General features: G+C 49.3%; 1 protein-coding gene across 2 annotated transcripts in view; it reads left to right on the top strand.

The window, feature by feature from the left end:
- Nucleotides 1-12,387, top strand: part of dlg2 (discs large homolog 2) — a 615,655-nt gene that overhangs the window by 196,127 nt on the left and 407,141 nt on the right. For both annotated transcript variants that reach the window (XM_018091766.2, XM_012958043.3), the window contains exon 2: nucleotides 10,915-11,079. In XM_018091766.2, the coding sequence (XP_017947255.1) occupies nucleotides 10,915-11,079 (165 nt within the window). The remainder of the gene's footprint in view (nucleotides 1-10,914; nucleotides 11,080-12,387) is intronic.

Genomic DNA, 12,387 nt, shown 5'->3' with positions numbered 1-12,387 from the left:
ACTGTGAATAAAAAGTTTGCAATTATGTTTGCGCATTAAATGCACCAGTGGTGTCCCGCTTAACACGGGCAAATATGTTCACTGTGCAAATAATTCTGTACTGCACGAATTTGATAAATGACCCCCCACAGTCGTTAATAAATGGTGTTAATCCCGCCTCCTTGGCTCATATAACGCTTGCAGTGGGAGGAGATAACTGCAGTCAGTGGGGTAATTAGTAATTATTGGGCCCCACAGCAAAATCACTGAAGCCCCCCATCCTTCCGTCAAAATTGGTTAATAATGACCCGTATAACGCACCTTCATAATGCGCATCAGTTAGGGCCACACTGGGCCCGTATATACTTCTGTACAGTTATATCTGTGGTTACAATTATGGTTATGTGCTTTAGGGAAAGGGCAGGGTCAGACTGGGGGGTGCAGGGCCCACCGGGGCTTCTGCCTCAGGGGCCCCTACACCCCCCCTCCTGCTGAGGCCCCCCAACATCCTCTGATCCCCTCCCCCTAGCGCTCCTAAAAGAAACTTACCTGCGACGCGTTGGGGGAGGATCGCGGGAGCGGCCTGGGGGAGATCGGACCTAGGCCACCAGGGCCCACCAAGTTTTTTCCTGGTATCCTGGCGGCCCAGTCCGACGCTGGGAAAGGGCCCCTGGGATTGGACTGCTGGAATGGCTGGACTGTGGGGTGAATAGAAACACAAAGAGGAGTTGGAGTAGGGAATTATGGGAATTGTAGTTTGGACAGGAAGCCGGATTGAAATGGGACTTTGGGTATTAAACAGAAAGGGACAGAAAGTGTAGGAGTCACTTATCTCTAGTACAGCGATCCTGGGGAGGGGGGCGAGAATGGAATGGAAAATGAAATCCGCCCCTTAATGCACCGAATCAGGGTTGGACTGGGAAAAACCCCGGTGGGCCTTGGCAGCCCAGACCCGACCCTTGCCGGCGCTCCGGCGGCTGACGGTGTTCCTCCCCTGATGCCCTAAATTTAGGCGCCCTCGGGGGGGGGGATGTCGAGCGGGGGGTTAGGGAGGCTCAGCAGGGGCCCTGCAGGGGATTAGGGGGTGCAGCAGGGGCCCTGCAGGGGATTAGGGGGTGCAGCAGGGGCCCTGCAGGGGATTAGGGGGTGCAGCAGGGGCCCTGCAGGGGATTAGGGGGTGCAGCAGGGGCCCTGCAGGGGATTAGGGGGTGCAGCAGGGGCCCTGCAGGGGATTAGGGGGTGCAGCAGGGGCCCCTAGGGGGTGCGGGGGATGTGGCCAGGATTCGGTTCAGGATTTGGCCAAGAGTTGGCCATTTTCAGCAGCATCCACACTCCTGGCCGAACCAAATCCAAACAGAAATATAAACATTTTTTCACAGCACACTCGGGGAATCTTTTACAAAGGATTTGTGGGTTCGGCCGAATCCGAAAATAGTGGGTTCAGTGCATCTTGCGCTCACATTTCACCTTGCCCTTTGCCTAATGATAAGGAAACATATCAACATGAACCCGTCGCTGTCTCCCAGCTTAATTAATAGGCCGCGAATGCGTCACCTTATGCTGGAAAATCTTCGTTAATAAACGAGTAGCTGATCGTCAGCGACAGAATGGTTGGATTCCGCGGCCCCCAGCCGAGCTCCCACTCCTACTGCTTTCCAATAAGAGCATCCCCTGCTGGGCACAAGTGGCAATTCCATCAAGCCAATGTCTGGGCCCGAGCAGAATTAAAAGCTTTTCTGTAGGTTCATTCGTTATTTAAGCAGTTCTATTCAAAATTCATTTTTCTTGAACGTCGAGATTTTCCAATCAATGTTTCCACCTGCGGTTTTGAGTTGTACGTTTATTTTCACTCAAACACTTCAGGTTTTTTTTTCATCCTTATTCTTCTGTGTGTGGATATTTATTTGATTCCTTCGCCAACGCTTTATTTTGCTTACGCCTCAATCCGCCATATTGAGTTGCCAGGTGTCTAATGGCCTTTAGAAATGACAAACTTCATTGGAGTCGTTGGAGGGAGGCACCCGGGGGCCCATTAGCAGAATAGTGCTCATTTACCGAGTCAACCTACCATGAAAGGCATCTTCCTAAGTACGTATGGTCTTCATGGAAGTATCTTTATTTATAGAGAAACCAAGACTCAATAAATTATCTTTATTCTGCACTGAGCCCGAGTGCCCTTGAGTCTCTTTCTCCAAAGGGTCTGGAGGTTTCCGTAGCCAATAAATTATCTTTATTCTGCAGCCCGAGTGCCCTTGAGTCTCTTTCTCCAAAGGGTCTGGAGGTTTCCGTAGCCAATAAATTATCTTTATTCTGCAGCCCGAGTGCCCTTGAGTCTCTTTCTCCAAAGGGTCTGGAGGTTTCCATGGCCAATAAATTATCTTTATTCTGCAGCCCGAGTGCCCTTGAGTCTCTTTCTCCAAAGGGTCTGGAGGTTTCCATGGCCAATAAATTATCTTTATTCTGCAGCCCGAGTGCCCTTGAGTCTCTTTCTCCAAAGGGTCTGGAGGTTTCCATGGCCAATAAATTATCTTTATTCTGCAGCCCGAGTGCCCTTGAGTCTCTTTCTCCAAAGGGTCTGGAGGTTTCCATAGCCAATAAATTATCTTTATTCTGCAGCCCGAGTGCCCTTGAGTCTCTTTCTCCAAAAGGTCTGGAAGTTTCCATAACCAATAAATTATCTTTATTCTGCACTGAGCCCAAGTTCCCTGGATTCTCTTTCTCCAAAGGGTCTGGAGGTTTCCGTGGCCAATAAATTATCTTTATTCTGCACTGAGCCCGAGTGCCCTTGAGTCTCTTTCTCCAAAGGGTCTGGAGGTTTCCATAGCCAATAAATTATCTTTATTCTTTTTGTGGGGGAATTGCCCAATACCTGATGGTGCCCCAGACACATGACATGACTGTGTGGGAGAAACGCGTCACCATAACATGATCCCCACTGGCTGCAATTAAATTGTATAGAAATGTTCCGGTAGGGATGTGTCAGCAATGCTGGAAGCCTTTCCTTGATACATACTGTGCGGCATTGTGGGTCACTATCCCATTAACCTAGTTAACATGGAAGAGACCGCCAGGAAACAGGGAGTTAACGAAGCCGCATTTTCCACTCTCCATAACGAGTACGACGTGGGCTATATCTAGAAAGACTATTATTATCCTGACATACTGGCTCATTTTAAGCAAGTGCGGCTGAAGTCTGTCCTTGCTTTGGGCATTTTTTAAAGAATACTCTTGGTTGCTACGGTGACGGTTGCCTTAGTAACCTTTCCGTAAGTGTCTGTGTGTGTAAAAATGTACAGTAACAGTTGAGGATACATGAAATGATACAGAGGGAAGTTGTGGAATTTGGCTTTTAATAGGGATTTCACCAAGTGCGAAACGCGTTGTTCTCTTTACCCCTTTTGTTGTTCTGATTTGTAAATGCAAATAAGGATTCAGATTTGGTTCGGTATTCGGACTGGGGTACCGGGAAAAAACTCGGTGAACTCCGACCCAGTTGGGCCCTGCCAGCCCAGACCCGATCCCTGGATCTATTCTCCCTCCCCTGGTGCACCCCAAAGGAGCTATATTATACAAGTGCTCAGGGGAGGGGGTTGGGCAGGCAATGGGGGTTCCCTTGGGAGGTGCGGAGGCCACGTTGGGCCCTGCACCCCCCACTCCGACCCTGATTTCCCGCCAAGGGTGATACCCTTAGATAGTACTGACCCAAGGATACTGCCTTGATGGGCACATTGGCCTAAACATACTTTATACAAACCATTAGTGATGAGCAAATTTTTTCGCCAGACATTGGCGAATTGTTTTGTGAAACTTCAGTGAAAATTTGCCTCGGAAAAATTTGGCGTGCGTCAAAAAAAGTCACGGTTGCATCAAATTGGGCATGGTTGCGGCAAAATAGGCACAGCTGCGGCAAAATTGCTCGGAGGGACGCCTCAAATAGGATGCGGTTGGAAAAAAAACCCCTGGACGGCAAAAAAAATCACGCGCCAAATGTGTTTCACGAAATTTTCAATGTTTTGCGAATTTTCTTGCCGTTTTGCAAAACGGGACAGATTCGCTCATCACTACAAACCATCTCTCAGGGGATCATATAAATCCCGGTACCTCAATACCTTCATCTGATGGGATTTATTCCTTGCGTCCCGTCTCCCTCTCTGACCCTCTTGTCTGCACTCAGTCTATTGAATTCCACTCTCAGCGCAACCTTGTGGCCTCCATTCTCCGGTTTTGCCAGTTATTCAGCCTAAAGTGCACTTCAGAGCATTACAAAGCTCACTGGGGCAGGGACTGATGGGAATGTGATAGGGACCTTAGATTGTAAGCTCACTGGGGCAGGGACTGATGGGAATGTGATAGGGACCTTAGATTGTAAGCTCACTGGGGCAGGGACTGATGGGAATGGGATAGGAACCTTAGATTGTAAGCTCACTGGGGCAGGGACTGATGGGAATGTGATAGGGACCTTAGATTGTAAGCTCACTGGGGCAGGGACTGATGGGAATGGGATAGGGACCTTAGATTGTAAGCTCACTGGGGCAGGGACTGATGGGAATGTGATAGGGACCTTAGATTGTAAGCTCACTGGGGCAGGGGCTGATGGGAATGGGATAGGGGCCTTAGATTGTAAGCTCACTGGGGCAGGGACTGATGGGAATGTGATAGGGACCTTAGATTGTAAGCTCACTGGGGCAGGGGCTGATGGGAATGTGATAGGGACCTTAGATTGTAAGCTCACTGGGGCAGGGGCTGATGGGAATGGGATAGGGACCTTAGATTGTAAGCTCACTGGGGCAGGGACTGATGGGAATGTGATAGGGACCTTAGATTGTAAGCTCACTGGGGCAGGGGCTGATGGGAATGTGATAGGGACCTTAGATTGTAAGCTCACTGGGGCAGGGACTGATGGGAATGTGATAGGGACCTTAGATTGTAAGCTCACTGGGGCAGGGGCTGATGGGAATGTGATAGGGACCGTTGGCTTGGGAATGAGACGTTGGACCCGCAGGCACCCACATTTCCTAGCAACTGCTCCGTAATGTATTAATGCCATAGTATTAACCCTGCGGGGTACGTGCTCTACTGATAAAAGATAATTTCATGTTATACAGATTGTTTAAATGACGCATTGAAAGGAGCGTTTGGTACCGTAACAGGTTGGAATCATTTGGCAGAAATATGTTTATAAATAAACCCCCCCCCCCCGTCCGTCGTTATATTTTCCCACCGTGGATTTTTCCGTTTCCTGCGGTTTTGTCTGAATCCGGATTAAATATCTGTTAATGAAGTGTTTGGAACTTTCCGTGTGTGGGAGGGAAATGCGTATGATTGCGCCTCATTCAAAAAGAAAAACACCCCGTCATTTACAATAAGGCGTCGGGGTACAGTAGTCTGGCCCCAAGTTACCCCCCCCCTGGAACCACAGCGAGTCCCATTCACTATAATAGCGCCGGAAACGATCATTATGGGAAAGTCATTGTAGAGTAGGAGGCAGACTATGAGCATTATTACTATTTGCATTCATTTCATTTCCTATTTCCTAAGGAAAATGATTGGAAAAATATACATTTATACCTGTTTATTTATCATTTCATGCACAAAAACAATTCCGTGTACAAAATAAATAAAAAGGGGTTTAAACTGAGTAAAAAAGGGACAATAGGGGCTCAAATCGGAATATTTATACATATATAGCAATCTTCGTGAAGAATAAATAAACCTTTTTGACTTTTTTTAAATGATTTTAGTAGACCCGGGGTATGGAGATCCTAATTACAGAATGATCCCTTATCCGGAAAACCCCAGGTCCCAAGCATTCTGGATAACAGGTTCCATAACTGTATAAGTAAGAAGTATGAATCCAACAACAAATACAAATGGGAAATGTAGGTAGGTGGCTCCCCCTACTGGCAATAGGGAATAGTAACGATCTCCCATGTAAAAGAACTTGTTTCGATGCAGCCAATGTTTGGATAATGGCGTATAATTGGATCCATCACTCACTATCCCCTGCCTAATGGCCCGTATGGGTTTTGGGAAATTTTGCAGACATTTGCAGAGGAAAAGCCCCCATTGACTTGCAGTTGGAGTGAGAAAAAAAAAGTTGCATGTGTTAAAAAAGTTGCGCTGTAGGAGTGAGAAAAAACTTCCAGTGACTTTAATGAGTTTTGCCAATTTTTCAGCAAAGCAGAATAGGACAGATTCGCTCAGTCTGCCCCGTGCCATAAAAATTGTCAAACGGCGAAAAAACTTGCGAAACGCATTTGATGCGCATATTTTGTGTTTTTTTTGGTCACCTGCGTCTTTTATTTTGTCGCCCTTTTTTGACGCGACTGAGCCCAATTTGACGCGCGACAACATTTTTTTTTTGCATGCCCCAAATTTTTCCACGCGGAATTTTCACTGAAGTTTCGCAAAACAATTCGCCGATGGCAAAATTCGGAGATTTGAGCTTTTGGATCTTGTTTTTACCTTTCTGTGCAGTGTAAGTAGCCGGCATTGTGCAGGAGAATTTGTTATTAAACGTTTTTACTAGTGATGAGCGAATCTGTTCCGTTTCGCTTCGCCGAAAAATTCGCGAATCTTTCAAAAGATCAGAGAAACGGCGAAAAATTCGTGAAACGGTGAAAATGTTGTGCGTCAAAGAAAATTTTTTTGTCGCCCGCGGTTATTATTTTGTCGCCCGCGGCTATTATTTTGTCGCCCATGGTTATTATTTCGGCGCATGGCTATTCTTTTGCCGCCCGCGACTATTCTTTTTTGATGCCGGCGACAATTTTTGGACGTGCGGCAAATTTTTATGCAACAAATTTTTTCATCCGTTTTGCGAAACAATCCGCCAATGGCGAAACGCAGAAATTCGCCACGAATCCATGCCTGGCGAAACATTTTGCCCATCACTAGTTTTTACACTATTTCCGAACTCCATTTTGCTTCTATAGACATTGAGGATTGAGTTCCCACTACAATCAGTGCTTGGGGTATCCTTCTGCCTTATTCCAATTATCTCCGGTGAGCATACAGTATATAGTGGTGTATTTGAGTGGTTATTACACCTGGAAATATTATGTGTCACAAAGCAGTTTGGGTGTTTGGCTTATGTAGATATTAAGCTTTTTGCACCAGATTTTGTTTTTGTTTTATTTTTTTATGCGCTTCCACCAACTTCATCGCTGCAAATCCGCAGGGCCACCATCAGAAATCACGGGGCCCCTCACAACACAATTTTCTGGGCCCCCCTCCTCCCACACCCTGCCCCCCAATGGCCCCTACCATCAGTACAAAGGACACAAAGACATTGGTAGCCAGGGCCCCCTAAAACATTGGTAGCCAGGGCCCCCCTAAAACATTGGTAGCCAGGGCCCCCCTAAAACATTGGTAGCCAGGGCCCCCCTAAAACATTGGTAGCCAGGGCCCCCCTAAAACATTGGTAGCCAGGGCCCCCCTAAAACATTGGTAGCCAGGGCCCCCCTAAAACATTGGTAGCCAGGGCCCCCCTAAAACATTGGTAGCCAGGGCCCCCCTAAAACATTGGTAGCCAGGGCCCCCCTAAAACATTGGTAGCCAGGGCCCCCCAGCATCCTCCAGTTACCCCCTCCCCGGTCCTCCAGCTCCCCCCCAGAGTCCTTTCCAGCATCCTCCAGCTCCCACCTCCCCAAGCATCCTCTGGCTCCCCCCCAGCTCCCTCAAGAAACCTCCAGCTCCCCCCCAGAGTCCTTCCCAGCATCCTCCAGCTCCCACCCCCCCAAGCATCCTCCGGCTTCCCCCGAGCTCCCACCAGAAACCTCCAGCTCCCCCCCAGAGTCCTTCCCAGCATCCTCCAGCTCCCACCCCCCAAAGCATCCTCCGGCTTCCCCCCCAGCTCCCACCAGAAACCTCCAGCTCCCCCCCAGAGTCCTTCCCAGCATCCTCCAGCTCCCACCCCCCAAAGCATCCTCCAGCTTCCCCCCCAGCTCCCACCAGAAACCTCCAGCTCCCCCCCAGAGTCCTTCCCAGCATCCTCCAGCTCCCCACCAGAGTCCTTCCCAGCATCCTCCAGCTCCCACCCCCCAAAGCATCCTCCGGCTTCCCCCCCAGCTCCCACCAGAAACCTCCAGCTCCCCACCAGAGTCCTTCCCAGCATCCTCCAGCTCCCCACCAGAGTCCTTCCCAGCATCCTCCAGCTCCCACCCCCCCAAGCATCCTCCAGCTTCCCCCCCCAGCATCCTCCGGCTCCCCGCTGCATCTGCACAGCACCCCCCCCCAGCGTCCGCCTGTGGCTTCCCAGAGTATCCTCCACCCCAGCTATTTCCTCTGACTCCCCTCCCTCCACCCCAGCTACATCCTCCGACTCCCCTGCGGCTTCTCCCCCCCCTTCCCACCCCCCACCCCAGCTACTTCCTCCGACTCCCCTGCGGCTTCTCCCCCCCTTCCCACCCCCCACCCCAGTTACTTCCTCCGGCTCCGCTGCGGCTTCCTCCGGCATCCAGCTCCCCCACCGGTGACTTCCTTCTCCAGCTTCCTCTTGATATATGTGCCGGCTCCCCGCTGCATGTGAACATTTTATAAGGTTGCACCCTGTGCGTACAGATGCACGGGGCGCAACCAATCAAATTTCCCGCTGGCCACCGATGAACCAATGACAGGCCCGGAGTTCTTTAAAGGAGGCCCAAGCTAAAAAAACTGTATCACGGCCGGGCCCCCCTTAAAGCAACCATCGCCCGGGCCCGGGACAACTGTCCCCCCTGTGCCCCCCTGATGGTGGCCCTGCGAATCCGTGCCTGCCGAAAAAATTCGCTCATCGCTACTCATGGCTAATTTTGATGCTATAATTCCAGGTCCAACTTGGAGAACAATTTAAATTGAAATAAAGTAGCTCAGACTGGCACTTTAGCCCTCAGACACTAGTGTATAAAATAAATATACTATAAATGACTATATATAAATGATACTTAAGAAAAACAAACTTTACCAAAAATCTCAAATTAAAACTTTGAATAAATTACTTTTTTTGCTTTATTAAAGGGATTGTTCTGAGTTAACTTCTAGTACGATATAGAGAGTGATATTCTGAGACAATTTGCAATTGGTCTTTATTTTTTAATTCTAGTTTTTTAGTTATTTCAATTTTTGTTTAGCAGCTTTTCAGTTTGGAGTTTTAGGAGCTATCTGGTTGCTAGGGTCCAAATTAGCTTAGCAACTCGGGATTCATTTGAATGGGAGACAGGTATATGGAGAGGGGCTGAATGGAAAGATAAGTAATAAAAAGTAACAATAACAATAAAACTGGAGCCTCACAGAGCAATAGGTTTTGGCTGCCGGGGTCAGTGACCCCCATTTGAGAGGTGGAAAGAGTCAAAAGAAGGAGGCAAATAATAACAACTATAACAAATAAATAATGAATTCCTTTTACTTTCCATTCAGCACTTCCTAGATGTCACTGTGCTCTTCTCCTCCCCCCTCCCTCCTCACCACCTATAATTGTGTAGCCTGGGGATGGGCATAGGCATTAGGTCCCCCATTCTGGCACATACACAAGATTTTGGGGTAGGGTTGCCACCTCTGCCAGCTGTTTACGCCAGGCAGGGGGTGGGCGGTGACATCACAGGGGCAGGAAAGAGGTGTGTTGTTGCATCACAGGGGTGGGAAGAGGTGGGGCCATGATGGCACAGGGGCGGGGAAGAAGTGTGTTGTTGCATCACAGGGGTGGGAAGAGGTGTGGCCATGATGGCACAGGGGCGGGGAAGAGGTGTGGCCATGACTGCACAGGGGCGGGGAAGAAGTGTGTTGTTGCATCACAGGGGTGGGAAGAGGTGTGGCCATGATGGCACAGGGGCGGGGAAGAGGTGTGTTGTTGCATAACAGGGGTGGGAAGAGGTGGGGCCATGATGGCACAGGGGCGGGGAAGAGGTGTGTTGTTGCATAACAGGGTGGGAAGGTGGGCCATGATGGCACAGGGGCGGGGAAGAGGTGTTGTTGCATAACAGGGGTGGGAAGAGGTGGGGCCATGACGGCACAGGGGCGGGGAAGAGGTGTGTTGTTGCATCACAGGGGTGGGAAGAGGTGGGGCCATGATGGCACAGGGGCGGGGAAGAGGTGTGTTGTTGCATCACAGGGGTGGGAGGAGGTGGGGCCATGACGGCACAGGGGCGGGGAAAAGGTGTGTTGTTGTGTCACAGGGGTGGGAAGAGGTGTGGCCATGACGGCACAGGGGTGGGGAAAAGGTGTGTTGTTGCGTCACAGGGGTGGGAAGGGGTGGGAAGAGGTGGGGCCATGACGGCACAGGGGTGGGACTATGATGCGGCGGTTGGCCTATCAGCACGTCAATCTCGATGAGCCCAGCCCAGTTTTCCTAATTTAGGAAATATCTGGAAGTTTAGCTGCGTGACATTTTGCCCATTGGCCGGGCAGCGGCGAGAAGGAAATTCGGCCCAATTAATAGAACTGCGTGCAGAGTCAATAGAAACATATTCTACTTCTATGTTGGAGTCCTGCACTTAAGCTATTGGGGCCTACTTTATCTGGCACAAAGGATCCTGGGAAATGTAGGCTTGGCAGTTTGAGGGAACGGATGGAAGATTTCTCATTTCTTAGTACATAGCCATTTGCACCTACGTCTTTAGTGTCCAGGACATTGTATTCATGATTAAGTTGTCTCCACAGCTTACAGGCAGCATGCAGGGACTACATAACCCACAATGCATTGCACTGGGATGTTCCTTTCCTTATTGGCATCACGTGTGCAGCAGGGAATTGTGGGATTGGGAGGATGCAGGCTGAAGGGAGGCGACTACTGTTACATTTTATTTGAGTCACAAAGTAGTCAGCCGGATCAAGGGGTGGGGCTTAGGGAACAGGGGCGGGGCTTAGGGAACAGGGGGCAGGGCTTAGGGAACTGTTCCAAACCAGATTATTACATTAAACATCATGTAATGATATTTTTTTTTTTGCCTTTTGCTCTAGAAATATCGCTATCAGGATGAAGACACCCCTCCCCATGATCACTCGTTACCTCGACTAACTCACGATCTGAAAGGCCCCGAACTCGTCCACGTGTCCGAAAAGAACCTGTCCCAAATAGAAAATGTCCATGGCTACGTGATGCAATCGCATATATCCCCGCTAAAGGTAGGTGCCCGGAATCTATTTACATATAGAGTCATTTGTGAGAAAGGACTGGTCGTTGGGTTGGGTTTCTAACCTTCTATATCTGTCCACCGAGCCCAAACACATTGCAGATGGAATGGTACAAGGCGCTGGACTTGTACTAGATGGGTTTCTAACCTTCTATATCTGTCCACCGAGCCCAAACCCATTGCAGATGGGATGGTACAACAATCATCAAGGCGTCGGGCTTGTACGAGATGGGTTTCTAGACTTTATTCATGTAGAACGTAGTCATAGTGTTGGCCAACAGTATGAGACTCTAAAGAAGGTTTGTCCAGTTGCACAACTCTATGACCTTAGCAGCACAGGGCTGGATTATCCAGATTTATCCTGGGAATGTTTAGAATTATCCAGAAGATTAAGGCTGATATGTAACCCTTGGCCAGTGAAGGCCCTCAAGTCATGGGATTGGTCACCACAGTAACCTGTACATAGGGATTTGGTTCCTGGTGGCATCAAAGCCTAAAGTCTTCAAAGTCTATTCCAAGGTAATCCATACATTGATGATTGAGAGAATAGGATTTCATATATTTAACCCCCAGGGGCGGGCCAAGCCGACCGGGCGCCCTAGGCAACCTGGTTGGCCACCACGCCCCCCCCCCAGGGGTTCTTTAGCGTGCATGCAGAGTCTGGGGGGGGCAAGAAGGAGGACTAGGGGCAGGCTCCTGCCTGGTGCCCCCTAATCGTTGAGCCCTAGACAGCTGCCTCTTACCCCTAGTTCCGGCCCTGTTAACCCCACTCAGAATCCATTGAGGATAGCTATTTTTTTCTTGGATTCTCCAGGAGTTTTTGGAGAACTGCCAATAGATTTGCCTCATTAGTGCCACCTAGAACGCTATATTTATTCAGCAGAAAGCTTTACCATACCTGGGTAAACAGCCCTAGAAGCTAACCTTTGTTTTGTTTGAGATAGCAGCTGCCATTTTAGCTTGGTCTCAGTAGCTTCCTGCTGCAGCTCTGGCTGCTGGTAGCTCAGATTACACAGAGTTGGAAGGGGGAGCGAATTCTGATGGCAGGGGGAGCAGGAGAAAGAAGGGAAAGCAGGAGAGAGCTGGCAGACTCGTACCTGTGCCCTGAAGGATGTTTCTGAGGGAAGGAAGTCTGACACTGAAGAACATGTTTACTCAAAAGAAGAAATCCTGTGTTTCTTTTGATAGAGGACGCTTACTTAGTTCTTACTAATCTGAATATTTCAGGCATCTGTAGGTAAAACACCTTCTAGGTGTTGCTGAAGTTCTAAAGCAGTGATCCCCAACCAGTGCTTCATGA

The sequence above is a fragment of the Xenopus tropicalis genome, chromosome 2 (assembly GCF_000004195.4).
Source record: "Xenopus tropicalis strain Nigerian chromosome 2, UCB_Xtro_10.0, whole genome shotgun sequence".
NCBI classification, from domain to species: domain Eukaryota; kingdom Metazoa; phylum Chordata; class Amphibia; order Anura; family Pipidae; genus Xenopus; species Xenopus tropicalis.
This window is presented reverse-complemented; position numbering and strand designations above follow the sequence as displayed.